Genomic DNA, 25,880 nt, shown 5'->3' with positions numbered 1-25,880 from the left:
GAAATTTACAGGATTACAGCAGCAAAGAGGATAGTGCAAAACAAGAGACATAGTAAATTTAAAAAAACACAAGATCAAAATAAGTATTATAAATAAGCAAATGAGCAATAAAAAACAGTAAAGAACAGTAGAGAATCCACAGTAATATTATATATACAGACAGAAACTATTATAAATATTGTACTGCACAGTGTATTAGTGTATTAGTGTCATGTGGTCTGCTGGGAGCAGAGCTGGTTGTGCAGCCTGAATAAATATAATTATGCATATAACTAATACTGATTATTTTGTCCTGCTAAGTCACTATGTATATGTACATATGCAGCTCTAGCACAGCATTATGCAACGTTGTGCATGCTCCATGGTTGTGTAAGTGTTCTCTGAATGACCTCCAGAGGGCGTGTTCTCAATGTTGTGAAACGTGCTGCCTTCAGGTTCTCCTCGTTAACTTCCAATTTTAAAGTTCTTAAAAAAGTAAAATGTATATTCATAATCATATTTTAAACTCTGATATACACAACAAGTTAAATAATTGCTTACAATACTTATAAAAGTCACTTGTTAGAATACAGAAACAAATAAGTAAAATAATAATTAAATGCTGAAATAAATACAGGAATAAATACAGGAAAAAATAAATACATACAGGAATAAATAAATAAATACAGGAATAAATACATAAATAAATAAATGTTTGAATACAGAAACAAATAAGTAAAAGAATAATTATACAGGAATAAATAAATAAATACAGAAATAGATTTAATAAATACAGGAATAAATAAATACAGAAATACATGAATAAATACATAAATAAATGCAGGAATAAATAAATAAATACAGAAAAATAAATAAAATACAGGAATAAATAAATAAATAAATAAATAAGGAATAAATAAATACAGGAATAAATAAATACAGGAATAAATAAATACAGGAATAAATAAATAAATAAATAAATAAATAATAAATAAATACAGGAATAAATAAATAAATACAGGAATAAATAAATAAATAAATAAATACAAATAAATGAATGCTGAATATGTTTGAACACAGAAACAGATGAGTAAAAACAAATGAAACGCTAGAACGGTCCCTGCCTACCTTGTGTCTGAACATAGATTTACCACGTTCTACATGTCCGTGAAGGCAGCGCGCCCCCCGTGACGTCACAGACTGTCATGGCGGCCCCCGTGGTGCTGGTGCAGGGAGCCAGCAGAGGCCTCGGGCTGCAGTTCTGCAGACACATCCTGACCCGCAGAGCCGCCGCCGTCGTCATAGCGACGTGCCGCAGCCCGGAGGACGCGGCGGAGCTGCGGGTTCTGACCGCTCAACACGCGGGAAGAATCACCGTCCTCCGCATGGACGTCAACCGGGAGGACGACGTGAGGCGAGCCGCACACACCGTCAGAGACACGGTCACACGGATAGACCTGCTGCTCAACGCCGCAGCCACGCTGCCTGCTGAGGGGGGGAGAGAGAGGAGACCGGGAGGGGGGAGACTCCGGGAGGGGGAGACGTCACTGAGAGACGTCACCGCCGAGGTGAGGGGGGGGAGAGAGAGAGACGAGAGAGGGGGGGAGAGAGAGAGGTGCACCCCTCCGGGGGGGAGACGTCACTGAGGGACGTCACCGAGGTGAGACAGAGAGAGGGGAGAAAGGAGGAGAGAGAGAGACGAGGGAGAGAGACGTCACTGAGAAAGGAGAAAGGAAGGAAGAGAGAGACACAGAGAGAGAAGAGAAGAGAAAAGAAGAGAGAGAGAAAGAAAAGAAGAGAGAGAGGAAAGGAAGAGAGAGAGAAAGAAAGGAAGAGAGAGAGAGAGAAGGAAGAAAGAGAGAGAGAGAGGAAGACAGAAAGGAAGAGAGAGAGAAAGAAAGGAAGAGAGAGAGAGAGAGGAAGAAAGAGAGAAAGGAAGAAAGAGAAAGAGAGAGAAAGGAAGAAGAGAGAGAGAGAGGAAGGAGAGAGAGAGAGAAGAGAGAGAGAGAGAGAGAGAGAGAGGAAGAGAGAGAGAGAGAGAGAGAGAAGAAGAGGAAGAGAGAGAGAGAGAGAGAGAGGAGAAGAAGGAAGAGAGAGAGAGAGAGAGGAAGGAAGAGAGAGAGGAAGGAAGAGAGAGAGAGAGAGAGAGAGAAAGGAAGAGAAGAGAGAGAGAGAGAGAGAGAAAGAAAGGAAGAGAGAGAGAAAGAAAGGAAGAGAGAAAGGAAGGAGAAAGAGGAAGAAGAGAGAGAGAGAGAAAGGAAGGAAGAGAAAGGAAGAGAGAAAGGAAGAGAGAGAGAGAAAGAAAGGAAGAGAGAGGAAGAGAGAGAGAGAGAAAGGAAGGAAGGAAGAGAGAAAGGAAGAGAAGAGAAAGGAAGAAAGAGAGAGAGGAAGGAGAGAGAAGAGAGAAGGAGAGAAGAGAGAGAAGAAGGAAGGAAGAGAGAAGAAGAAGAGAGAGAAGGAAGAGAGAGAGAAGGAAGAGAGGAAGAGAAGGAAGAAAGAGAGAGAAAGGAAGAAAGAGAGAGAAAGGAAGAGAGAGAGAAAGAAGAGAGAAAGGAAGAAGAGAAGAGAAAGGAAGGAAGAGAGAGAAAGAAAGGAAGGAAGAGAGAGAAGAAAGGAAGAGAGAGAGAGAGAAAGGAAGGAAGACAGAAAGAAAGGAAGAGAGAGAGAAAGAAAGGAAGAGAAGAAAGAAAGAAGGAAGAGAGAGAGAGAGACTTCTGCATTGTAGTAGGTGGTTGTTCTTCCTGTGATTGATCCATTGATTTTTCTTCTTCTTCTTCTTCTTCTTCTTCTTCTTCTTCTTCTTCTTCTTCTTCTTCTTCTTCTTCTTCTTCTCTTCTTCTTCTTCTCTTCTCCTTCAGGGCGTCATCTCCACGCTGACCACTAACGCAGTGGGCCCTCTGCTGGTGGGTAAGTACTTCTCCGGCCTCCTCCAGAAGGGTGGCGGTGGCTTCGGCCAGCAGCCGGCAGAGAGAGCCAGGCAGCACAGCGGCATCATGGTCAACATCACCGCCAAAGTGGGGTCCATCGGGGACAACGGTAGCTATGGTTTCACTGGTGTTCATGCTGCTGTGGTATGATGGGATGGATCTGTGCTCCTCTAATGTTTCCACCTCCTCTCAGGTCTGGGCGGCTGGTACAGCTACAGGATGTCTAAAGCTGCTCTCAACATGGCCACCAGGAACCTGTCCATCGAGCTGGGCCGCAGCCGACCCAAGGTAGGTCGCTTTACCGCGTTTATATCAGGAATATGATTACATTACATTACATTATTACATTATTACATTATTACATTACAGTCATTGATAAACAAACAAACAAACATTACAAACAAATGATAAACAGTGGTCGCCTCTAAGCCTCTTCCAAGACCAGCAGAAGGTTGAGAACATGATGCATGATTCCCTCTAAACACATGTAAACCCACAGCGATTACTTCACATTACATTATTACATAATATTACATTATTACATTACATTACAGTACATTATATTATTACATTACATTATATTACATTATAGTACATTACATTATTACATTACATTTCATTATAGTACATTACATTATATTACATTACATTATATTACATTACATTACATTATAGTAGATTACATTATATTACATTACATTACATTACATTACATTACAGTCATTTAGCAGACGCTTTTATCCAAAGCGACTTACAGGAAGTGTATTCAACATAGGTATTCAAGAGAACTACTAGTCACCAGAAGTCATAAGTGCATCTCCTTTCTTAAACAAGCATCTTAAAGCATAAACCAGAGCAAAAGTATAGTGCAGAGGCAAATTACTACGAAAACAATAATTGTAACAGACTAATACGAATATAATAAGTGTTACAAACTAATACGAATAGGATAAGTGCAGTAAACGAATGCAATAAGTGCAGCGAGGAAGGCTCAGGGTAGTACTTCTTGATCAGGGTAGCACTTCTTTATCAGGGTAGCACTTCTTGAAGAGGTGAGTTTAAAGATGGGCAGCGACTCTGCTTTGAGTTTACGTCACAGTGAGGTGGTGACCTCGTCTCTGGTTCCAGGTGGTGTGTGTGTCCGTACATCCAGGGACGGTGGACACAGACCTGTCCCGGCCGTATCACAAGAACGTTCCGAAGGACAAGCTGTTCAGCGCCGAGGTCTCCGTGAACCACCTGATGAGCATCGTAGACGCTCTGAACATGGAGAAGACCGGCAAGGCGTACAACTGGGACGGGACTGAGCTCCCGTGGTAGAAAAGGATAAGTGGTGGTCCAAACGGTCGAAAGACAAACCTCTTCCGCTACCTCACAGCGAATCAAAGTGCTTCAATCCTTAAAGCCTTATGTGCCGTTGATGCAATTGTAAAGATACTTATGGGAGAGTGTCTTTGTGGAAAGCTATCCTCTCAGCAACTCTCCCACAAAACAAATAAAATGTTCCTTTGTTGTTGTTTCAATCCTTATTGTTGAATAAAAAGAGATTAAATTGGGTTACATGTGCCACATTTGTTCTGTTAACGTACATTAAATAACTTCATTACATTTGTCATATACATGCAGGTACATAAATGACATTTGATCCTAAAAAAATAAGGATTTAAGCACCTTGAGGTTCAGTTTATTGCTCGAGGACACTCTGACAGCAGGAGCTGGGGATCGAACCACAAACCTGTTAAATAAACCGCTTTACCATCTGAGCTACAGCTGCACCCATAAACAGCAGCAACGTGTATTTATTAATAACTCTATTTATATAACGCCTTTCAAAACAAAGCTACCGTTTAATATTATATATTAACAACCATGCAGTCTGAATATTTGATATTTTAGTTTTTTACGTTTAAATTGTACCTTTTTATTATACCTTTAATGTGTGAATACCTATTTATTAGACTTGTTTTGTTATTGTTTTTCTACTTGCTAACATCCACGCTGCTGGACGAATAAAGGATTGTCTTATTTTAGCTTATCTTACCACCATATGGTGCAAAAAGCATTTAAATCTCCCTCTAATAATTAAATGAAAAACTATTAATTCCTCACTTTTCTTTCATTTATTCCGTGAGCAGAAATGGACTCACGGTTATTTAATTTAATCCAGAAGATGGCAGCATTTCAAGACTTACTTACTGTCCTCACTGGGTGAGTGACGGTGTGGGGAATGATCTGTTCATCTGTTGTCTGTGATGGTCTCCATGACGGTCCCTTGATTAATGGGGTTTGTTACCGTGGTAACGGTGATTTCATGCCTGCAGGGCTACGTTTGTGTTCATGTTAATCATTTTGTTGCATTTTTACTTTTCATGGTTTTTTTTAATTAACATGATTTCATATATATATATATATATATACAATATATAATAAACTTGTGTTTTTTTAAAAGTATATCTTGACATCACAGTTTGCTTATTTAGTAAGATATATTTATGTTGTATTTTAATATATTTTTATTTTGTATATATATATATATTTTTTGCCTTATTGTTTATTAGTCGCAGACCTATAAATACATTACATTTTTCATTTTTCTTCATTTTTTCTGCATTCTGCATCAATTAAAGACTTCACCTTGAGCAGCTATACTTATTTAGACACATTGAGACTCCAGAGAAGGAAACATTTCCTCTCATCAGGCTGAGGTTAGATAAGATAAGATAAGATAAGATAATCCTTTATTAGTCCCGTGTGCAGGCTTACAGCAGCAGAGAGTAAAGTGCACACAAGAGACATAGTAGAAGAAAGACAAGATAAAAATAAAAAATGAAATCAAAAAACAAGTATTATAAATAAGCAATAAAAAACAGTAGAAAATCAACAATAACTGAAATATTATATTTACAGACAGAAAAAACTATTATAGCTGTTGTTGTTGTTGACCTCTGTATCTGTTCTGCTCTCTATTGAATGATAACATCACGTGTTTCTTTTTTTAAAATAAAACACACATTTTATGTATTATATTTAATTGAACATATTTAAGTTTGAGTAGGAATGTGATGTATAAATGCAGAATGACTTGTTTCTCCTGAGAGAGAGAGAGACAGAGAGACAGACAGAGAGACAGAATAGAGAGAGAGAGAGACATTCCTGTGCGGGTGCATGCGGGGTTACATCAGTTCATGTCGGTGACACACACACACACACACACACACACACACTCACACACACACACTCACACACTCACACTCACACACACACACACACACACACACACACACACACACACACACACACACACACTCACACACACACACACACACACACACACACACACACACACACACACACACACACACACACACACACGTGTATTTAAAGGAAGTCTTCCTGCATCCTTTACATACACCATGTTGGAGGGTTGAGTTACAGAGAGAGAGGAGAGGGGAGAGAGAGAATAGAGAGAGAGAATAGAGAGAGAATATATATATATATAGAGAATAGAGAGAATAGAGAGAGATATATATATAGAGAGAGAATAGAGAGAGATAATAGAGAGAGAATATATATATATATAGAGAGAGAGAATAGAGAGAGAATATATATATATAGAGAGAGAATAGAGAGAATATATATATATAGAGAGAGAATAGAGAGAGAGAGAGAATATATATATATAGAGAGAGAGAATAGAGAGAATAGAGAGAATAGAGAGAGAATATATATATATAGAGAGAGAGAATAGAGATAATAGAGAGAGAATATATATATATAGAGAGAGAGAATATAGAGAATAGAGAGAGATAATAGAGAGAGAATATATATATAGAGAGAGAGAGAATAGAGATAATAGAGAGAGAATATATATATATAGAGAGAGAGAATAGAGAGAGATAAAATATATATAGAGAGAATAGAGAGAATAGAGAGATAGAGATATAGAGATAGAGAGAGAGAATAGAGAGAATAGAGAGAGAATATATATATATAGAGAGAGAGAATAGAGAGAGAATATATATATAGAGAGAGAGAGAGAATATAGAGAATAGAGAGAGAGATAGAGAATAGAGAATATAGAGAGAGAGAGAGAGATATATAGATATAGAGATAGAGAAATAGAGAATAGAATAGATAGAGAGAATAGAGAGAATAGAGAGATATATAGATAATAGAGAATAGAGAGAATAGAGAGAGAGAATAGAGAGAATATAGATAGAGAGAATAGAGAATAGAGAGAGAATAGAGAGAATAGAGAGAATAGATATATATATATAGAGAGAGAGAATAGAGAGAATAGAGAGAATAGAGAGTAATAACCGAGAGAAATAGAGAGAATAGAGGTAATAACCGGTCGGACGGGTTCTATATACTTCACACAGCTATACAGGAGCAATATATATATATGACGTAGCAGCACACACACACACACATATACACACACACACACACACACACATACACACACACACACATACACACACACACACACGGGTCTTGCACACACACACACACACACACACACACACACACACACACACACACACACACACACACACACACACACACACACACATACACACACACACACACACACACACACACACACACACACACATACACACACACACACACACACACACACACACACACACACACTCTCTCTGCAGTGTTTGACCTCAGACGGAGCTCTGCTGCGTTCAGAAGCTTCTTCTAATTAAATCCTGCCTTTAATTAAACATTAAACATTAAACATTAAACCTTAAACCTCGCTTCTCCTCCAGCCTTCAACCTGCTCGACAGAACCCCCCCCCCGGCCTGTGCGCTCCGCCCGGCCGCAGATGCTGGTCTGCCCGCCGCTGCTCCTCCATGGATCAGGCCGAGTCAATGGTGGAAACGACCGGAGCTCCGGGAGCGTTCCGCGGCGGCAGCGGGGTCTGCTGCGGGAGAAGCTGCCTCAGCGGCGGCGTGTGCTGCGGCTCCGGCGCGGCGGGGCCCAGTGGGGGGGCCGCGTCGCTGGAAGGGGGGGCGCACCACCTGCAGCACCGCGCCGGGGAGGAGGCTGCGTGCGGCGGGTCCCCGGCCAAGAGGAGCCGGCTGCGGCGGAGGACGGAGTCTGTGAGGCGGAGCAGACCCCGTGAGTGTTTGTACTGGATCCATATGTTGTGTGTTTTATGTATGTATTATTAACTACTGTAAAAGCGTCGTGATTTGCGTTTTAAACATTATATTTTTATTGTTTTATTGTTTTTAATGTCCTCGCATTACGCGGTCGTTTATTACGGCTGATCCGCTGTCGTCGGGTAGACCCCCTTGTTGTTGTCACGGACCCCCTCGGGTAGCGTTCGGCGCGCTGATTGGTCCGTTCCCCCGGTGGTGAGAAAGCTCCTGATTAGTGGGCCTGGCTTGCCGCAGCCAATCAGCGGCCGACTCCTGTTTCCAGCTGGTTGGAGGACCCGCCCCCTTTTTATTTACCCAGTGTGGGATGCTGGTGAGTGGAGATCACCAGGAGAACTTCCCAGTTTCTGCGAGGAATTTAGAAAAGTGTGTTTTTTTCTTCAGTGTGTGGAGTCTGAAGGCTGACCCAGACCTGCTGAGCTTCTTCTCCTGTTTATTATTCTATTTTCCTACACAGAGAGCTCATATAGTGCCTCACTATGAAGCTTATAAGTGAAAAGAAACCTGGTAAGTGTTAGATGGTTCTGTTGTGTTTGTATTGAAGGAGGAAGAAGTCTATACTTGTGTTTTTATTACTCAAGGTGAGGTTTAAACTGTGTTTGGCTTCTGAAACAGAGTCTTATTTTCTTATATCTTCATATTAACATATAAAAGTTTCTGCCAGACTGCCTAAATAGAGTGTTGCACATGTAAATCACTATAAAAAGAGTGTTCTCTTAAATGCATAACCTTATGTGTTGTCTGAATAATGCTGCTGTCCATTGCAGGAGATTCCAGTGCAACTTCAGTTCACGCTCAAGGCTTTGTTGTGTCTGTCAGACTTGTTCTCGTGCTAAATGTTTCCACAGAGACAAGCTGTGTTTCGAGGCCTTGTTGCCAAGTGATCTGGTCAGCATTCTTTACATCTATACCTAATTAAATGGTGACAGGGAGAGACAGAGAGTGAGGGCGGAGGGGCGGAGGCATCCCTTTTTCTAGTTTCTGCTTCCGAGGACATTCATTCATCCGTCACCTGTGAGGATCCTGCAAATTGCTTCATTAATCAAAACCAGAGTTGGCCAACAGATCAATACAGTCGTTTATTGTCTCAGCGGTGTCAATCATTCCGATAGAAACAGAGCCAGTAGACATACTCTTAAACTATTTAGAAGCAAACACTGGGACATTTTTTAGATTGTGACTGTTGTGGTATTTTGTGGTTTTGTTTTGTGACTGTTTATGTTTCTAAAGTCTCTTTGGGATAATTGTTTGTTTAAAACCAGCACACCTGTTTTGTGTCTGACAGGTTGTACCTGTGTAAGAAACGTTATTGGCGTTAAAGAACCTTACAGAACCCTTTCTGTTCTTCTTCCTTTGATCGATGGATCCATAGAACTCATTCACATCTGTAGTTTGCATCGGAAATAACAACTTGAGCACCGGATATCTTCTGTCACTGGAATATGAAACGAGGCTCAACACTCATCAGCTTTTGGTTGCTGAAACTGAAGCTTTGCTCGCCATTTGTTAGTCACCTTATACTTTGCGTAATTGAGATACTCTGCAGGTGTACGTCAGCTCAGTAACCAAGATGTTTGTTGTGCATACTTTGCAGTGTAGTTTTTACGACTTAGCCTCCTAAGACTTTTGTTCAGGTTCATCTGGTTCTCCGTCAGTTCAATCCATGTTGACATTTGTTTCCTCAAACTTTTCACCTCTCAGTCAGACAACTTTGTCTGTAAAACGAGAAGCCTGTGCATGCAGCAACACAAGTGCAGCGATGTCCGCTTCTGTTTTTTAAATATAAATCATTTCAACAAATATCATGTATTTATTTTGGGCTTGCATGTTTGCTGCCCCTATTTGTTTATGTTAAAAAGCGGTTACCAGTGATGGCAACCTGGCAACCCTTACTGTGGAGCCCTGATGAAATATGATGAATAGTTTCACCATCAGTGGTTTATTCTTTGAAAAACAGAAAAGATATCCAACACTGCCAGATAAAACATAATCACAACGTGCTAAAACATACAGGAACTTCTTTTGTTGGTGAAGACATGTTGATAGTTATACAGTTTGTACTCTGGATTCTGTATCTGTGAGTAAGATGAGATCCTTCATTTTAAGCTAAAAAGCTCAATAAGAAAACCACTAAACACAAAATGGACATTCTTTTCATCCAGTAAAGATAATAAGAATGGTGTGATTCTGGCTGGATGAATGACTGAACCATGAACAGACAGCTGATTTGTAATTGCATTGATTCTCAGCTGAGAATGAAAAACCTCACACCAGATGACGTAGCTGAAGGGGGCATCTCATCAGTAAACTTTGTCCGGTCAGAGCTCCTCTGCTTTATGGCCGACTAACCCTTGGATGGAGGCCAGCCGTCCTGATAAACCCGTATAACCCTCGAGCTTTCCCCCGCTGAGGGCCGACCCTGGAATGTCGGCGTTGTGATCTTTCATTTTTGTCCTCAGATTTCTTCTCTAATCGGGGTTTGAGGTGATTTTTTTTTAGGGGGGTAACAAAGGCTGCAGTGCTCTTTGTTTACATCAGAGGTAACCCAGCAGCAATATGTATTGACTGGAAATGTAGACTGGAAATGATACCAGTTATTATGATTTTCAAGATACTGTACTAATGTATTTAGTGTCACGACATCACATTTCTTTAAAGCTTAATCTAGAGATGTTTTGATTCCATTTTCTCCCTCGATTCTGATACTGGATATCGAGATCTGATAGCAGTGTGTTTAAAACAAAAAAAAGTTAAACATGTCATAATTCCCTCTCTGATATCTATTTTATATTACTGTGAAAACATCTCCTTCAAACAAACTCAATCTATTCTAGTTTCTTGCCAAAAACTACTTTTGAACACATCATGATAACTTTACAATTTACCTTCCCAATACTCACTTTTACTGACTGCTTGAATGCATCATAATGTAACTCAGTGCTGTCCACCAGCTGCTAACAGCTAACGATGACATTAGCTTTCCTGCTGATTTCAACCCAGATTTGTTGGTAACAATGTAAAAATATCAGGGAAGTAATTGGATTCAGGAGATTATTTAAACACAGGTGTGTAGTATGAGGTTGCACATGCTCAGTAGTGATCGGGCAAGAAGTACGGACCGGGTAGCTGCTGACACTTCTTCTGTTGTTTCTGTTTAGTGCAAATCAGCTGATAAAAGATACAATTTCAGATAAATGAATAGCCCCGATCCAACGTCTAGGCTGTAACGCAGACATTTCTGATTTCATCGATCTTTATCAGAACAACTCTTATGAATACACAGGAAAAATGAAAAACAAGTTTGTGGACAGTCAGTGTGACACATGACAACAGTTGTTTTTGCACAAGCTTTCCAAGAAATCTAGTTAGTCAGATTAATGCAGTGTTGGGTCTTATTTTTTGAGAGATTTTGACTCAAACAAAAGTGTGTGACTGAAATTCACATTGAATTACAGATACCAGGGTGTTTTGATGGGTGAAGACATACTTTTGTTGTAATCTCTACAGGGAGGGGTTGAAACTAGACTCTGGCCTCTGATGCAAAGGTTTCTCTGGTGGATGGGGTTTTGGGGAAAGTTTGATTGGCAGGTCATAGAATTAAAGATCATAGAAACCTGGAAAGAACCTGTTTCTTGGTTTAATCAGTGAGGAAAGAACCTTTAATTCAGGGCAACGCTGACCCAGCTTTAAGCTGGTTAAGACCGGACTGTGTTCCTTTAGTAACAGAATAACTCCCATAAAAAGATACAGGTTTGTCTATAAGGTCGAGTCAATGTTCTACCACTTTGTGTTGCAGCTGGATCGATGAACGAGGCGTCAACAAGTTTCAGTCCGGGGGGGCTATCTGAAACTCTCTACAACCGTTTAGTGTTTCTAAAAGACAAAAAGACTTCTGTCCTCCTGTTTGCTCTTTCTCTTCTATCAGATGTGTTACTAGACACAGTAGGACTGTTTGTTTTACCAGAAATAAAAATCTCATTCTCTACAGCTCAGTGTTCTGCATGTAAATAAACCTAGTAGTAGTAGTAGTAGTAGTGGTGGTGGTGGTGGTGGTAGTAGTAGTGGTGTGGTGGTGGTGTAGTAGTAGTAGTAGTAGTAGTAGTGGTGGTGGTGGTGGTGGTGGTGGTGGGTGGTGGTGGTGGTAGTAGTAGTATCTGGAGAGCCAGAGCTAGTAGTGGGTATTAATGTGATACAGCAGTCATATTGTAGTTGTAGTTGCAGTAATATTTTGTACGATTATTTCTTATTTCCCACAAGAATCTTGTGATCAATAAAATGTCCATTATAATTTCCTAAAGTCCACGCTGACATCCTATTAAGATAATATTAATTATGAGGTTCAACTGGTTTAAAACAGATTCCTGTGCACACACCAGTAAAAGTCCAGCGTCGTTTGGTTCCATTATTTCATCATCATTAATGCAACAAATCATAAAAAAGTTGTTGCAACACCAAAGGCCAAGAATTTGTTGCCAATTTCTCAACAGTTTTGTCAATACCAACCTGGCAACCCTGCTGTGGAGCCCTGTGCTCATGCTCCCCCCCCGACGTGCTCTTTGCCACACTGACCTTTGGCTGTACTCGCTGTGTGTGCGTGACCCGTGTGTCCTTATGCGTGTTAAATAGAAGCCTTCTCTACGAGGACTAAAGGACATTCTGCATGTTGACTTCATTCATGGAGGTGTGCTTGACCTTCTGTGAGGCCGTTAAATGAATAAGGAAACGTTGGCGGGACTCTTCTGAAGGGAGCGCTCCATTACAGCTCCTGGTTTTTTCTCTGGATGTCTGTGTATATTTAGCCTGAGGGCAGTGAAGACGGAGCGGATGTAGGCCAGTACGTCGTAGTGCTGTGATGTCTTTTCACTCAGTGCGGCCATGTTTCTGACAGCCAGGTGACAGTGATTTATTTATGTTCCCCCTCTGGCTTCATGTGGCAATTTTAGTTGTCAGTGTTAGTTGTCTTTGCACTGCACAAGCAGAGGATGATGGGAGAGAAGCAGCAGGTTAATGTCAGGTAGACTGATGATAAAACAAAAAAACAGTTACACAGGTTTGTCTCAAATTCCGTAAAACTTCTTACAAATAGTTTACAGCTGAAACTGAAAGTCAATCATTTCCCACCATTTCATTTTTTTTGGAGACGCCGTATACGTCTCTGGTGTGGACCTGTCAATCAGTGTGTAGCCCCGCCCTAAAGCATCCCCTGCTTTATGGTCTGTTTGACTCTAAATGGAGCATCATTTACTAAATGAACATCATGCTGTATTGAAGAAGACTTGAAACTAGAGATTGAGACCATAAACTCATGTTTACAATGTTTACTGAGGGAATAAATCAAGAGAGAAGTAGAGTCATTTTCTCATAGACTTCTATACAACCAGAGGAGTCGCCCCCTGGTGGACAGGAGAGAGAATGCAGCTTTAAGACTCTTCCCCAACATTCAGGCTGTAAATGAATCACACAGAAACACAGAAGACGTGTTTTAAATTTGAGGACACGAGATTAGCATAAACACAAAACCCTAACATTATAATATCAGTTTGATATGTATTAGTTTTTTCCAGAGAACAAGCCATGAACTGTGGAAATGACAGATATGAGGATATTTTTATTTTATTCAGATCAGGTCATGTGCTGGCTGTTGGTGTGTTTTTGGCTGAAGCTGTGGAGGAAAATGTGATTGTCACTTGAGGACGCCGTCATGTATCCTTGGCCTCTAACGGCTTTATGTTATGTCACAATGAAGATCATATTTCTGTTTCCAGCCTCTCACGGTCCTGCCTGATCTTTTGCTTCCTATGGCCTCAAGGGTGAAAGAGCTGACCTCAATAATGAGTCCTGTTGTGGGGAAACAAATGTGTGCTGCATTGAGAAGGTTTTCCGTGGTGAACACACCTCCTAATGAAACATTAAAACCACAGAGAAAGAGAGATCATTATCAAGCTTCCTGTTTTTCCAGTAATAAGTCTGAGTGATGTGTCTCGTCATGATCATCCCGGCCCAAATAATTATGACTCACGATATTATTCCATAGCTCTGGGAAATATATGCATTAGATATCGTCATAGATTTTGAAAATCGTAATATGGCATAACTGGTTTTAAAGTCGGCATTACAGTAAAGTGCTATAATTTACTAAACTTATCAGACTGTTTCTAGCTGTTCTGTTATTGACCTTAGTCTTAATATCCACATCGCTCATGATTATTTATCATAAATCTTAAGATGTTGTGAAAGCACACGTGGTCAAAAATGTTGTGATATTTGATTTTCTCAGCCCTATTATCCTGATTATCACCAAAATATGCTTAAACTCTTAAAATGGCACTATATACCTGAATCCTTGTGTGAATCCGGGTGTAGAGGTAACGGGTGTAGAGGTAACAGGTGTAGAGGTAACGGGTGTAGAGGTAACGGGTGTAGAGGTAACGGGTGTAGAGGTAACGGGTGTAGAGGTAACGGGTGTAGAGGTAACGGGTGTAGAGGTAACGGGTGTAGAGGTAACGGGTGTAGAGGTAACAGGTGTAGAGGTAACAGGTGTAGAGGTAACGGGTGTAGAGGTAACGGGTGTAGAGGTAACAGGTGTAGAGGTAACAGGTGTAGGTAACGGTAACGGGTGAGGTAACGGGTGTAGAGGTAACGGGTGTAGAGGTAACGGGTGTAGAGGTAACGGGTGTAGAGGTAACGGGTGTAGAGGTAACAGGTGTAACGGGTGTAGAGGTAACGTGTGGAGGTAGGGTAGAGGTAACAGGTGTAGAGGTAACGGGTGTAGAGGTAACGGGTGTGGAGGTAACGGGTGTAGAGGTAACGGGTGTAGAGGTAACGGGTGTAGAGGTAACGGGTGTAGAGGTAACGGGTGTAGAGGTAACGGGTGTAGAGGTAACAGGTGTAGAGGTAACGGGTGTAGAGGTAACGGGTGTAGAGGTAACGGGTGTAGAGGTAACGGGTGTAGAGGTAACGGGTGTGGAGAACAGGTGTAGAGGTAACGGGTGTAGAGGTAACGGGTGTAGAGGTAACGGTGTAGAGGTAACGGGTGTAGAGGTAACGGGTGTAGAGGTAACAGGTGTAACGGGTGTAGAGGTAACAGGTGTAGAGGTAACGGGTGTAGAGGTAACGGGTGTAGAGGAACAATAAAGAAAAAGACAATACAATAACCTAACCGTACAGTAACAGTAATCTCTCTTTCAGGAGCAGAACTAGATTAATGGCGTCAGGTTTTAATGACCTCGTGTGTTTCTTCTGTTGTCAAGGACTCGTTGTCCGTTAGACAAAACGCTGTCACTGCTCTCAGTCACTACAAACACATCACACCTGATAGGACTCACCATGAACAAGGACCGGGGTTACTGGAGTCCACTGCCTCCTCACAGCTGGGTTTGGAGAGAACAGACAGCTGGAGATGCTGAACCACCATCAGCTTTGTCTTCAGTCTCAGAGTGGACTTTGCCTCCATAAGTTTGTGTCTCACTGCTCAACATGCTGAACTATCAGTTCACACAGGTGTTTAACCAGTCAAGAAAAATAATGCAAACGTATATATCTCCACGGGAATGAAGAATCAAAGCACTAAGAAAAGCCTTTGTGAATTGAAGTAAATGGGATCAAAACATGAGTTTACAAACTTTTGCAGTATAAATCCAGTCGTATTCTCTCTGCGATCACCTTAACGCACGCTTATTGGTTTTTAATTGTAATTCTTTAGCTGATGCATTTGGTTTACAGCTTTTCATTCATTTGTGACAGTAAACATAGTATTTTATCTTAGTTTTTTCTTTCTTTTAGGCTTTAGAAGACATTTCTCTCTGTGTCTTCGGGTGTTTTCTAGTGACCCACATGAGCAGTTTCTCTATGAATGAGGTTGTTTGTATGTGAAGTGTCATGGCGTCAGTGTTTTGGTGACTCCGTTGCACAGAATATGTGAGGAACTCTGCTGCTTTCCCCAACAACATATTATTAGTTTAGTGAGCATGTGTTGTCTTCAGCAGTTTTAAATTATAGACACACTGATTGGACAATTACTGGTTCCTCGTTGTTCTTTTCTCTTCTCTGCAATATTCAACGAATATGATGTTTCAAAGACTAAAATCATGCAGAGGCGATCTCTCTGATTGATCATGAACAACTGTCATATGTAAAGAACCCAACATTGTTAAGTATTTGCCTCACTTAACCAGATATTAAAGATAAACTGCCCGTGCAAAGACAAGTAAATCAATACAGGTGGCTTCTAAAAATAGTGTCATATGCACGGATAGAAAATATGTGTGAATTCTGTCTGGGGGTTAAGTTTGTGCCGATGTACCAAAGAAAATAGAATGTACCAGTTCCTGCCCACATGGTCGTTAACTCAATTTAATTAAATCGTTTTGAATTCGTGAACAAAACTTCAATAATCAAATAATGCATAAGGCCGAGTGATTCATTCCAGCCTCCATGTTTTTAAGGCATTTTGTCCTTGTGAGATAGAGACTCTATAAATAAGCTTTACTGCAGTTTGAGGGTGAGTTATCAACACGTTCATAGGAGGGATGATTGTTAGTAGAAGGTGATTAGTGTTTCCTGTGGGTCTTCCATTGTCATGTCTACACTAACAAGCTGTTTTATGGACAAATCCTTTATTAGAGCACAAAGTTCCTATTTTGACTTCACAGTTGGTCAATAAGAAAACATCGTTGTAGCGGGTGTATTTATGATGTCGGCTACTTGAAACCGCTAAAGCATGAACTGTTCTGCTCTCTCTATATACACCTTTAACTCACACTTTAACCAAAACAAGTTCAATTGAGGCCACGAATTACATCTCCTGCACACAAATTAGTACATTTTGTTAATGATTTATTCATATTACCTCTTCCACTCTGTACGTGTTTGATTTTATGGTAAAAAACAAAGATATTAACTTTACAATGATGTTAAACAGTGAAGCAGCACATCATCACAGTGGAAGATGTTCCTCTGTGTTGAATGTAGTAGCTGCTCTGCGGTGCATTTAGAACCTCCTGCAGTATCACTTCTCCTCCATCCATTCCAGGAAATCTTACTTTAACTGAATTATAAAGATCGAGAGACAAGAAGCGAGCAGAGGACGGGAAGAGGAGAAGACGGGGAAAAAGAGGAAGAGGAGAGAAAAGGGTGGTGATGATGATGATGATGTTGGTGTACAGAGAGAGAGAGAGAGAGAGAGAGGAGGATAGATGGTGTGTATGAGAACGATGGGAGATGGAGAAAACAGGAGGCTGAAGAGATGATGGAGGAGGGGGGTTGTCTGTTTCCATGGTAACCGTGGTTCTTGTTGAGCTGCAGTGGTGTTTCTTTATTTTTTATTATTATTGTTGTGCTGAACTCGATGTTCTCCCCAACTTACTCTCCAGACCAGATGTTTCTTCCCTCCACGATGCTCTCGTTCAGCCGAAGCATGAAGAACCTGAATATCAGACAAATATTGTTTTTTTCTTGCAAAAATGTCGGACAATTAGTCCATTGTTGAGGAAGAACGCTGCAGATGTCTAAAAGTAACGTTTAAGTGTTCGACGACAACACAACTATCACAGTGTGAACATTTTCTTGAAGCACCACTAGTCAACTCAGAAATATTGTCTCAATATGGAGATATTTGGTCAAAAATATGGTGTGTGTGTATATATATATATATATATCCTCCTCATCGCTGGGCCTTAGTGCTTACCTGTTGATTTTCATAAATAGGTTATACAAACAGATCAATTATAAGATCTCTTCATGAACAGATTTAATCATTATTAGTAGTTTAGCATTTTAAAACATGCTCAAATCACATATCTGCTATCGTAGAATCATGTGGTTAGTTTGTTTGCTTTTAAACCACAAATGAGACCCTTGGAAGCGGACTTGGCCCTGAAAGATTTTCCATTTACCAACATACATGGCACCAACAAAAAGCAGAAAACATTACATTTAAGAAGCTGGGAAACGCACATTTTCTTTCTTTTTTGCATTACTAAAACAATTAATCTGCAATTAAAATATTAGCATTTATTTTGATGTTGATCGATTAATCGGCTCCACTCCAGTCTGTAGTTCCATTCACAATTGATTTATGACCAAGAATTGATCAGCAGCTACTCTTGGCGTGTGTTTTGTCATTATTCATCTGTATCCTGTGTTGTTTTGTAAAGTAAAGAGTTTATTTGTCGTTGTCTCCTGCAGCCTTCCCCTGGTTCGGCATGGACATCGGAGGAACGTTGGTCAAGCTGGTGTACTTTGAGCCCGTAGATATCACTGCAGAGGAAGAACAGGAAGAAGTGGAGAACCTCAAGTCCATCCGCCGCTACCTCACCTCAAACGTGGCCTATGGTACGTCCACACACACACACACACACACACACACACACACACATGCACACACACACACACACACACACACACACACACACACACACACACACACATATACACACACACACACACACCTATACATTCACACACACACTCACATACCTGCATCTGTATCTAAAACAGGGCGAGTCAGGTCAAGGACTCCTAACATGAAGATAGCAGGATGTACTTTACCGCGTGTGGAATTCATGCATTACATAACATTGATAAGGTGTTTTGTTCTTGACTTCAGCAGCTAAGGGTTGCCATTGACAACCATTATGATAAATTGTTTGTTGTCCTTTGGTTGCCACTTTTAACATGCACCCTGAAATACATCAGTTTAAATATCTGTTGCATTAGAGATATTTGAAACCGGTTAAAGACATCTCTGAACGTGTGTTGGTGCGTTTAATTCGTGTGCACACAGGCCTCTGTTTTAAAGACAAAGGTGAAGTTAAGTGACTGAGGGGTGAAAGGTTTCACTAACCCGTCAACAGATTGATTCACCAGAACCAGATGAACCTGAAGGAAAGACAAAGAGATGTGTGAAGTATCCAGAAAGTAAAGTTGTCACATCTTCATTAATTAAGCTGACGTTAAACTGCAAAGAATCTTCTTTAGTCGACATAGAAGATAACTAAAAAAAAAAGGCATCCATATTTGTAGTTTTGGAAACCAAAAGCTGACGGCTGGTTTCCTAGTGTTGAGTCCTGATCAGGTTCCGTTATTATAGAATAACAGAACTCAGGTTAAGTAGGATCAGAGTCCCATCATGTAAAACGGGTTCCTCCATCACTCAGGTAAGACCGGCGTCCGTGACGTCCACCTGGAGCTGAGGAACCTCACCATGTGCGGCCGGACGGGGAACCTGCACTTCATCCGCTTCCCGACGCAGGCCATGCCCCGGTTCATCCAGATGGGACGCGACAAGAACTTCTCCAGCCTGCACACAACGCTCTGCGCCACCGGAGGCGGAGCGTACAAGTTCGAGAACGACTTCAGGACGGTGAGGACAGAGAACGAGTCTGATTGGTTACTAGAAACTTTCTCAGCATTTGGTTACTGATGGAGCTGCAACAAAAGTTAATAAGCAGCTGTTTTGATAATTGATAAGTCACTTTTAAAACCAACATTGACAGTTCCAGATTCTCAAATGTGTTGCTGTTCCTTGTCTTTAAATTATACTAAATGAAATTAGTTTTGGACCGCTGGTTGGACAAAACAAGACATTTAATGACGATGTCGATCATTCATTTTTCTGTGTTTTTTATTGATCAAACAAGAAAATATGAATCGTTAATAAAAACAATTGTTAATTGCAGCAAAGCGGCAACCTCCGGTTCTTTAAAGTGAAGCCAAAGCTTCCTGTGTTAGAGCTGCATTCTCTCTCCTGTCCACCAGGGGGCGACTCCTCTGGTTGTATAGAAGTCTATGAGAAAATGACTCTACTTCTCTCTTGATTTATTCCCTCAGTAAACATTGTAAACATGAGTTTATGGTCTCAATCTCTAGTTTCAAGTCTTCTTCAATACAGCATGATGTTCATTTAGTAAATGATGCTCCATTTAGAGTCAAACAGACCATAAAGCAGGGTATACGTAAACGGAAGTGGAGAACCTCAAGTCCGGCATCTCTCCGTCACTCCTCCTCAGTCCAAATACATAAACAGGTCATTTCCTGTTCACTGGTTGCAAAAACCAAGATGGTTTCGGCCAAATCGGTGAACTCGAAGCTTCAAAACATCGTTCCACAAACCAATGAGTGACGTCATGGCAACAACGTGCACTTCTTATATTCAGTCTGTGTCTGCAGCCTACCAGACCATATAAACAGCTCTGTGACGTTTACAGTATACAGATTTAAAGACGTTTCTGTCTGTCTCTGTCTGCACAGTTGATGAGGTTATCTGAACATTCCTGAATGTTTTTTTCGTAAGTGGGTGAATCTGATATCCGTCTGTCTCAGCGCCTGCTTACCTGAGTTCATTGACCTTTTCTGCAGCGCTGTCGGATCAATGAACTCTCCCTCAGCACTGCAGTCTGAACCAGGGCCGTCTTAAAGTGCTTTGAAAAGCATTTTGTCTTCATAAGTCAGAATAATGTTTCATTATAAATCACCTTGGAGCTAACGCGGCCTCCTTGTCTGTTGTTGCTGCAGATGGCCGACCTGGAGCTGCTGAAGCTGGACGAGCTGGACTGCCTGATCCGCGGCCTGCTGTTCGTGGACCGGGTGAGCTTCAACGGACACCCAGAGGGCTACTACTTCCAGAACCCGTCAGACACCCAGAGCTGCGTGAAGAAGACCTGCACCCTGGACAACCCTTTCCCCATGCTGCTGGTCAACATCGGCTCCGGGGTCTCCATCCTGGCCGTGTACTCGGAGAACAACTACAAACGGGTGACTGGGACCAGGTGAGGAGGGTACACACCTAGAAAAGAGAAAATAGAACCTGCAACCGCTCAGCGAGCTGCCAGCTACTCTCCTACTGTTATAGACACGTTGATAAAGGTATTAAATCAACTACACCTATGTCATATATGTATGAAACATGTATGTGTTATGACAGATGTGTTCAAAACCTTCTCTTAAGTTATTAGAGAGACAAGCTGAGCTAACGTTAGCATCAGACGTCTGGGCCAGCTCGTCTCTCAGCTCCTCCAGGATGTCCTGCGTCTGAGAAACAGATTGTTTTAATGTGAAGCTGCTTTATTCAGTGTTTTAATCGGAGGAGGAGACCTCTGAGGTCAAAACCTCCTGAACCTTGAACACTGAATAAATCCTAACGACTTCATGAAGACAACAGCTCCGACTGAAGTCCACCTCGAGCCCTGGATCAATGAGCTTTAAAGTTGAAGTTGTTGTTTTTGTGTGTGAATATGTGTGAAAGGTGGAGGTTGAGGAATGCTTTCCACGGCTTCAGTCGATCCGCCAGATAAGAGTGAATCAGCTGTTTTGACTTCCAGCTGTTCTTTATCTTTGCTCACCTCTTGTACCTTCGTCCTTATATAACACTACTTATGATTAGATAGAGAGCTGTTGACGAGCCCTTACCAGACACAATGAGAGAGATATCAGTTACATACTCTTTCATGTGTCCACATCCACCCAGATGTTTATTGATGTGGATTTGCATCACATTTGTCAGTAGACTTTTATGCTGCTGCTGCTCATGATAAATGAGTTAAAAAAGTTATTCACAGTTCGCAAGATGAGTCCTGAATAGTAGAAACGAGATATTAGAGCCGAGGACAGAAGTAGATGTGAACTTCATTTAGTAAAGTGAATCTTTGCATATTTATTTCAGTGAGAAAACAATCACAGCTCGTCTTTCTCTCTCATATTTTCTCTTTTATCTCACATCGTTTCTCACTGTGTTTCTCGCCTCCCTCACACTTTGATCTCCGTCTCTCCCTCCAGTCTGGGAGGCGGTACGTTCCTCGGCCTTTGCTGCCTGCTGACGGGCTGCGAGACGTTCGAGGAGGCGTTGGAAATGGCCAGCAAGGGCGACTCCACCAACGTGGACAAGCTGGTGAAGGACATCTACGGGGAGACTACGAGCGCTTCGGCCTGCAGGGCTCTGCCGTCGCATCCAGGTGAGTCAGTGTCACCTGAAGGTCTAGAACTCCAAATGATAAACGAGTCAGAGGGTTGAGACCAAAAACTCATGTTTACAATGTTTACTGAGGGAATAAATCAAGAGAGAAGTAGAGTCATTTTCTCATAGACTTCTATACAACCAGAGGAGTCGCCCCCTGGTGGACAGGAGAGAGAATGCAGCTTTAACACAGGAAGCAGTGACTTCACTTTTTAGAACCAGAGGTTGCCTCCTGGTTTCGAGCTATACAAATCCTCTCATAAAGAGACAGTTCTCTTCAAAATCTAGATGACTTATCCCTCCTCTTACCTGCAGTGTTATTTATCAGTCTAGAGTGTTTGAGTTGTCTGCCCTCTCTCATATTTAAAGTAACTACATGTCAGTCTGCATGTAGACCTTAAAGCACCAACATATATATTTGAAACTCAAAAGAAACATTCTGTTTCTAGAAATCATGACCCGGTTACTCAACAGACCTTGTTATGAGAATTTTCATGCAGGGACTATTTTCTCTTCACCAAACTACACCCACAAACCGTATCACCGCCCAGGAGGAGGCCTGCCACCGTACTCCATGCTGCTAGCTCGCCCAGCAGCACTGAGCTAGCTTACGTTACAGCTTGTCCATGTTTAGAAACACGCTTCCCTCTTCACTGAGAGGAAAATATGTATTTTAGGATTTCAAAGCAGATGGTCGGTATGACGCTGAACAGGACCAGGAGCTGACTCACTCACATTTTGGAATGTTTGCTTTGCTATATGAGCTTTTTTTTTGTTTTAACTTGTTTTAGTATCAGTCTATACATTATGGTTTTTAGGAAAATCATTCTGTGTTAAACTAGTGACTTATAGAAATGCTGATTTGGGTTAAAACAGATCTGGATTTATTGTGCCTCATGAAAAGCTGGATAAACCTACAAAATAAAATGCTAGTAAAGTAATTATTAAACGTATTATGTGCTATCATCCAGGACTTTGCTGAATCAGCCTCAATTTATTTATTCACAATATTCAGGAAATGGCTAAAACAGCATAGTAAGAGCAGAACTTGAGAGTTTGTTTTACTTATTCTGCATGAATGTGTGTCTGCACAGAGGACACACTCATAACAGAACACACACACACACACACACACACACACACACACACACACACACACACACACACACACTTTCACTGGCTAATCTGGGTTCAGTATGTAAACAGTAAACCTGCTGCTCTGTGTTCAAAGGTTGGTCCATAAAGCAAAGAGAGAATCTGATTTGACCCCAGATTATAACCTCTGTTGTTCTGAAGGTTACTGTGACATTTACAGACGTTTCTCTTTTTCATTAAATCTCTTAGGAGTTCACGTGATGATTAAAAGTGTTTTTTGTTTTTTAACAGTTTTGGTCACATGATGAGCAAAGAGAAGCGAGACAGCATCAGTAAGGAGGACCTGGCCAGAGCCACACTGGTCACCATCACCAACAACATAGGATCCATAGCACGGATGTGTGCAGTCAACGAGGTACACACACACACACACACACACACACACACACACACACACACACACACACACACACACACACACACACACACACACACAGATGACTATCATCCAGACCGTCTTGTAAACATGATCTGTGGGTGTAACTGTTTTGCTGTGTCATCGCTATTCACATCTATACAACCAGTGTGTTTATGAAGAAATAGATAACTAGAACACAATGTTCTTTAAACATCTAGTCTCTTGTTTTTGCTCTCAAAGTCCACCAGGTTGATTCATTTAACTTTTAAAATGTACAAAATGATCCTCATACCACAGAATAAAAAATTTGCACATAATTGTGGGATAAACGGTGAAATGAACCGGAGAGCTGGATCAGAACGGGACCCCGGAGTGTTTCTGTGTGCGGTGAGCTTCTTTACAGTGTTGCCTTGTGGCTTGGCGATCAAGCAGCATTGTACAGGGCTATCACTGCACACAGAGCTGCAGCCAGGACACACACACACACACACACACACACACACATATACACACACACACACACACACACAGACACACACACACACACACACACCCACACACACACACACACACACACACACAGACACACACACAGACACACACACACACACACACACATGTACGCACCATCCTACTTGTAACACTGCAGGACTTTTGCTAATTATTAATATTGAGCTCCTGCTGTCTGTCTACACAGTATCTTAATTTTCACACTTAATGTTATGTCATTTGCATAAAATATATTTAAGAAAATTATTTATTATATTTATTTAAATTTATTTATTTATTTAAATTTATTTATTTATTTAAATTTATATATATATATATATATATATATAAAAGCCTTTTCCATAGTAGAACCAGAGATTTACTGGTAACCAGTTTATCAGCTCACCAGCACCATCGTGTGGTGCGGAGGAGGTGTTGCATTGGACCCACAGATCTGTTGTGAATTAATGACCTTATCTGTTTTAAACTGTTTTATTTAGTGACTTTATTTATTTTTATTTGGACACATTACATTTTTTTATAAAGCATCATCACAGCATCTCTTTCATAAAAAGAGCAGAGAGCGGCGTTGTTGGGTTCAATATGAAAGAATGAATGATCATATTTATTATGTATGTTTTTGCCTTTTATTAGAGGTTATTAAGAGATGACAGGAATGAGGGGATATAGAAATGAAAGATGACTATATATACGATGCTTAACGTATTTGTACGATCGTTTTAATCACACAATAAAAGACACAAGGGTAGATTTGTGTTTCAAAAAGCGTTTAAATGCATGTTTTTTTTAAATTACACGCGTCTATTTGTTCTCGTGGATTAAGACTCTCTTTTGGTAATTTTCCACAAAATACAACCATTTCTTACCTCTGCTGCGACAGTTTCACAGTTCCCGTCTGGCAACACTACGAGATGATTTATCATAAATGTCTAACCAGTAAGACGTTACCACGGGAACCAGTAAAAGGTTCTTAAAGGCACTTTACATGGTAGCAACTGAAACAGTGAAAGTAATAACAATAAAAACAAAACAATTAAATGACATTATAACCGTTAAAAGAGAGAATTACATTCCATAACAATGAATCACAGGTTAAGATGATTTTAATAGGTGAGTTTTGATGAGCTTGATTTTTCTGACTTTTTCTACCGTCTCTCTTCGTATCAGAAAATCGAGCGTGTGGTGTTTGTGGGGAACTTCCTTCGCATCAACACGGTTTCCACTAAGCTGCTGGCCTACGCCATGGACTTCTGGTCCAAAGGACAACTCCGAGCCCTCTTCCTGGAGCACGAGGTGAGCAACCTGTTCAAAGTGACCTCCAGTCAGACAGGAAGGAAGTGAAAACATGAATCAGTTCAGTGTGTGAAAGTATATCTATATCTATATATCTATATATGTGTGTGTGTTTGTTCACCAGGGTTATTTCGGAGCTGTCGGGGCGCTGATGGAGCTGCTCAAGACAAGCGAGGACCCCTGAATACAGCATCACCAACCCTCACCCCCCCCCCCCCCGGACGCTGTGATGTCATCGCCTCCCGTCGCTGCTGAAAGGTCCCGTTCCTCCGAGGCCGCTAAAGGAAACACTAAGAGAGAGAGAGGGATGCAGAAACTGAGAAAAGCCATTTTAGTAATTTAACTCTTGTAAATAACGACGACCTCTAACCTCTCCCCCCCTTATCGTGGAAGTTTTAATATTGTAATCTTTAATTTATGGTTCCCTGTAATCTGCCCCCCCCGTGTCAGGAAGCACAGAGACACAGAGGGTTCTGTGTGTGTGTGTGTGTGTGTGTGTGTGTGTGTGTGTGTGTGTGTGTGTGTGTGT

General features: G+C 41.1%; 2 protein-coding genes across 2 annotated transcripts; both read left to right on the top strand.

Annotated features, from left to right (window-relative positions):
- Window positions 1-1,157: 1,157 nt before the first annotated feature.
- Window positions 1,158-5,258, top strand: zgc:65997 (uncharacterized protein LOC794398 homolog). The gene is made up of 4 exons (XM_054600588.1): window positions 1,158-1,547; window positions 2,838-3,015; window positions 3,100-3,194; window positions 4,035-5,258. Exons 1-4 carry the CDS (start codon window positions 1,185-1,187, stop codon window positions 4,224-4,226), a joined length of 828 nt encoding a protein of 275 aa, XP_054456563.1. The 5' UTR covers window positions 1,158-1,184; the 3' UTR covers window positions 4,227-5,258.
- Window positions 5,259-8,422: 3,164 nt separating this feature from the next.
- On the top strand, window positions 8,423-25,726 carry LOC129092123 (pantothenate kinase 1-like). Its single transcript, XM_054599926.1, is given in 9 exon segments — window positions 8,423-8,591; window positions 18,270-18,416; window positions 19,241-19,446; window positions 20,598-20,851; window positions 21,858-21,982; window positions 21,985-22,033; window positions 23,422-23,545; window positions 25,226-25,351; window positions 25,476-25,726. Coding segments are annotated over 9 exon segments (1,119 nt in total). The 5' UTR covers window positions 8,423-8,563; the 3' UTR covers window positions 25,536-25,726.
- Window positions 25,727-25,880: the final 154 nt, after the last annotated feature.

Source organism: Anoplopoma fimbria, chromosome 6, assembly GCF_027596085.1.
Source record: "Anoplopoma fimbria isolate UVic2021 breed Golden Eagle Sablefish chromosome 6, Afim_UVic_2022, whole genome shotgun sequence".
Lineage (NCBI taxonomy): Eukaryota > Metazoa > Chordata > Actinopteri > Perciformes > Anoplopomatidae > Anoplopoma > Anoplopoma fimbria.
Note: the sequence above shows the minus strand (reverse complement) of the source record. Positions and strands in the feature narration are given on the sequence as shown.

Excerpts from the sequence above, each read along its gene's own strand:
- zgc:65997 (XM_054600588.1), top strand. The coding sequence starts at position 1,185 with ATGGCGGCCCCCGTGGTGCTGGTGCAGGGAGCCAGCAGAGGCCTCGGG. Across the intron at positions 1,548-2,837 it reads TGAGAGACGTCACCGCCGAG|GGCGTCATCTCCACGCTGAC; the intron begins GTGAGGGGGGGG and ends CTTCTCCTTCAG. Across the intron at positions 3,016-3,099 it reads GGGGTCCATCGGGGACAACG|GTCTGGGCGGCTGGTACAGC; the intron begins GTAGCTATGGTT and ends ACCTCCTCTCAG.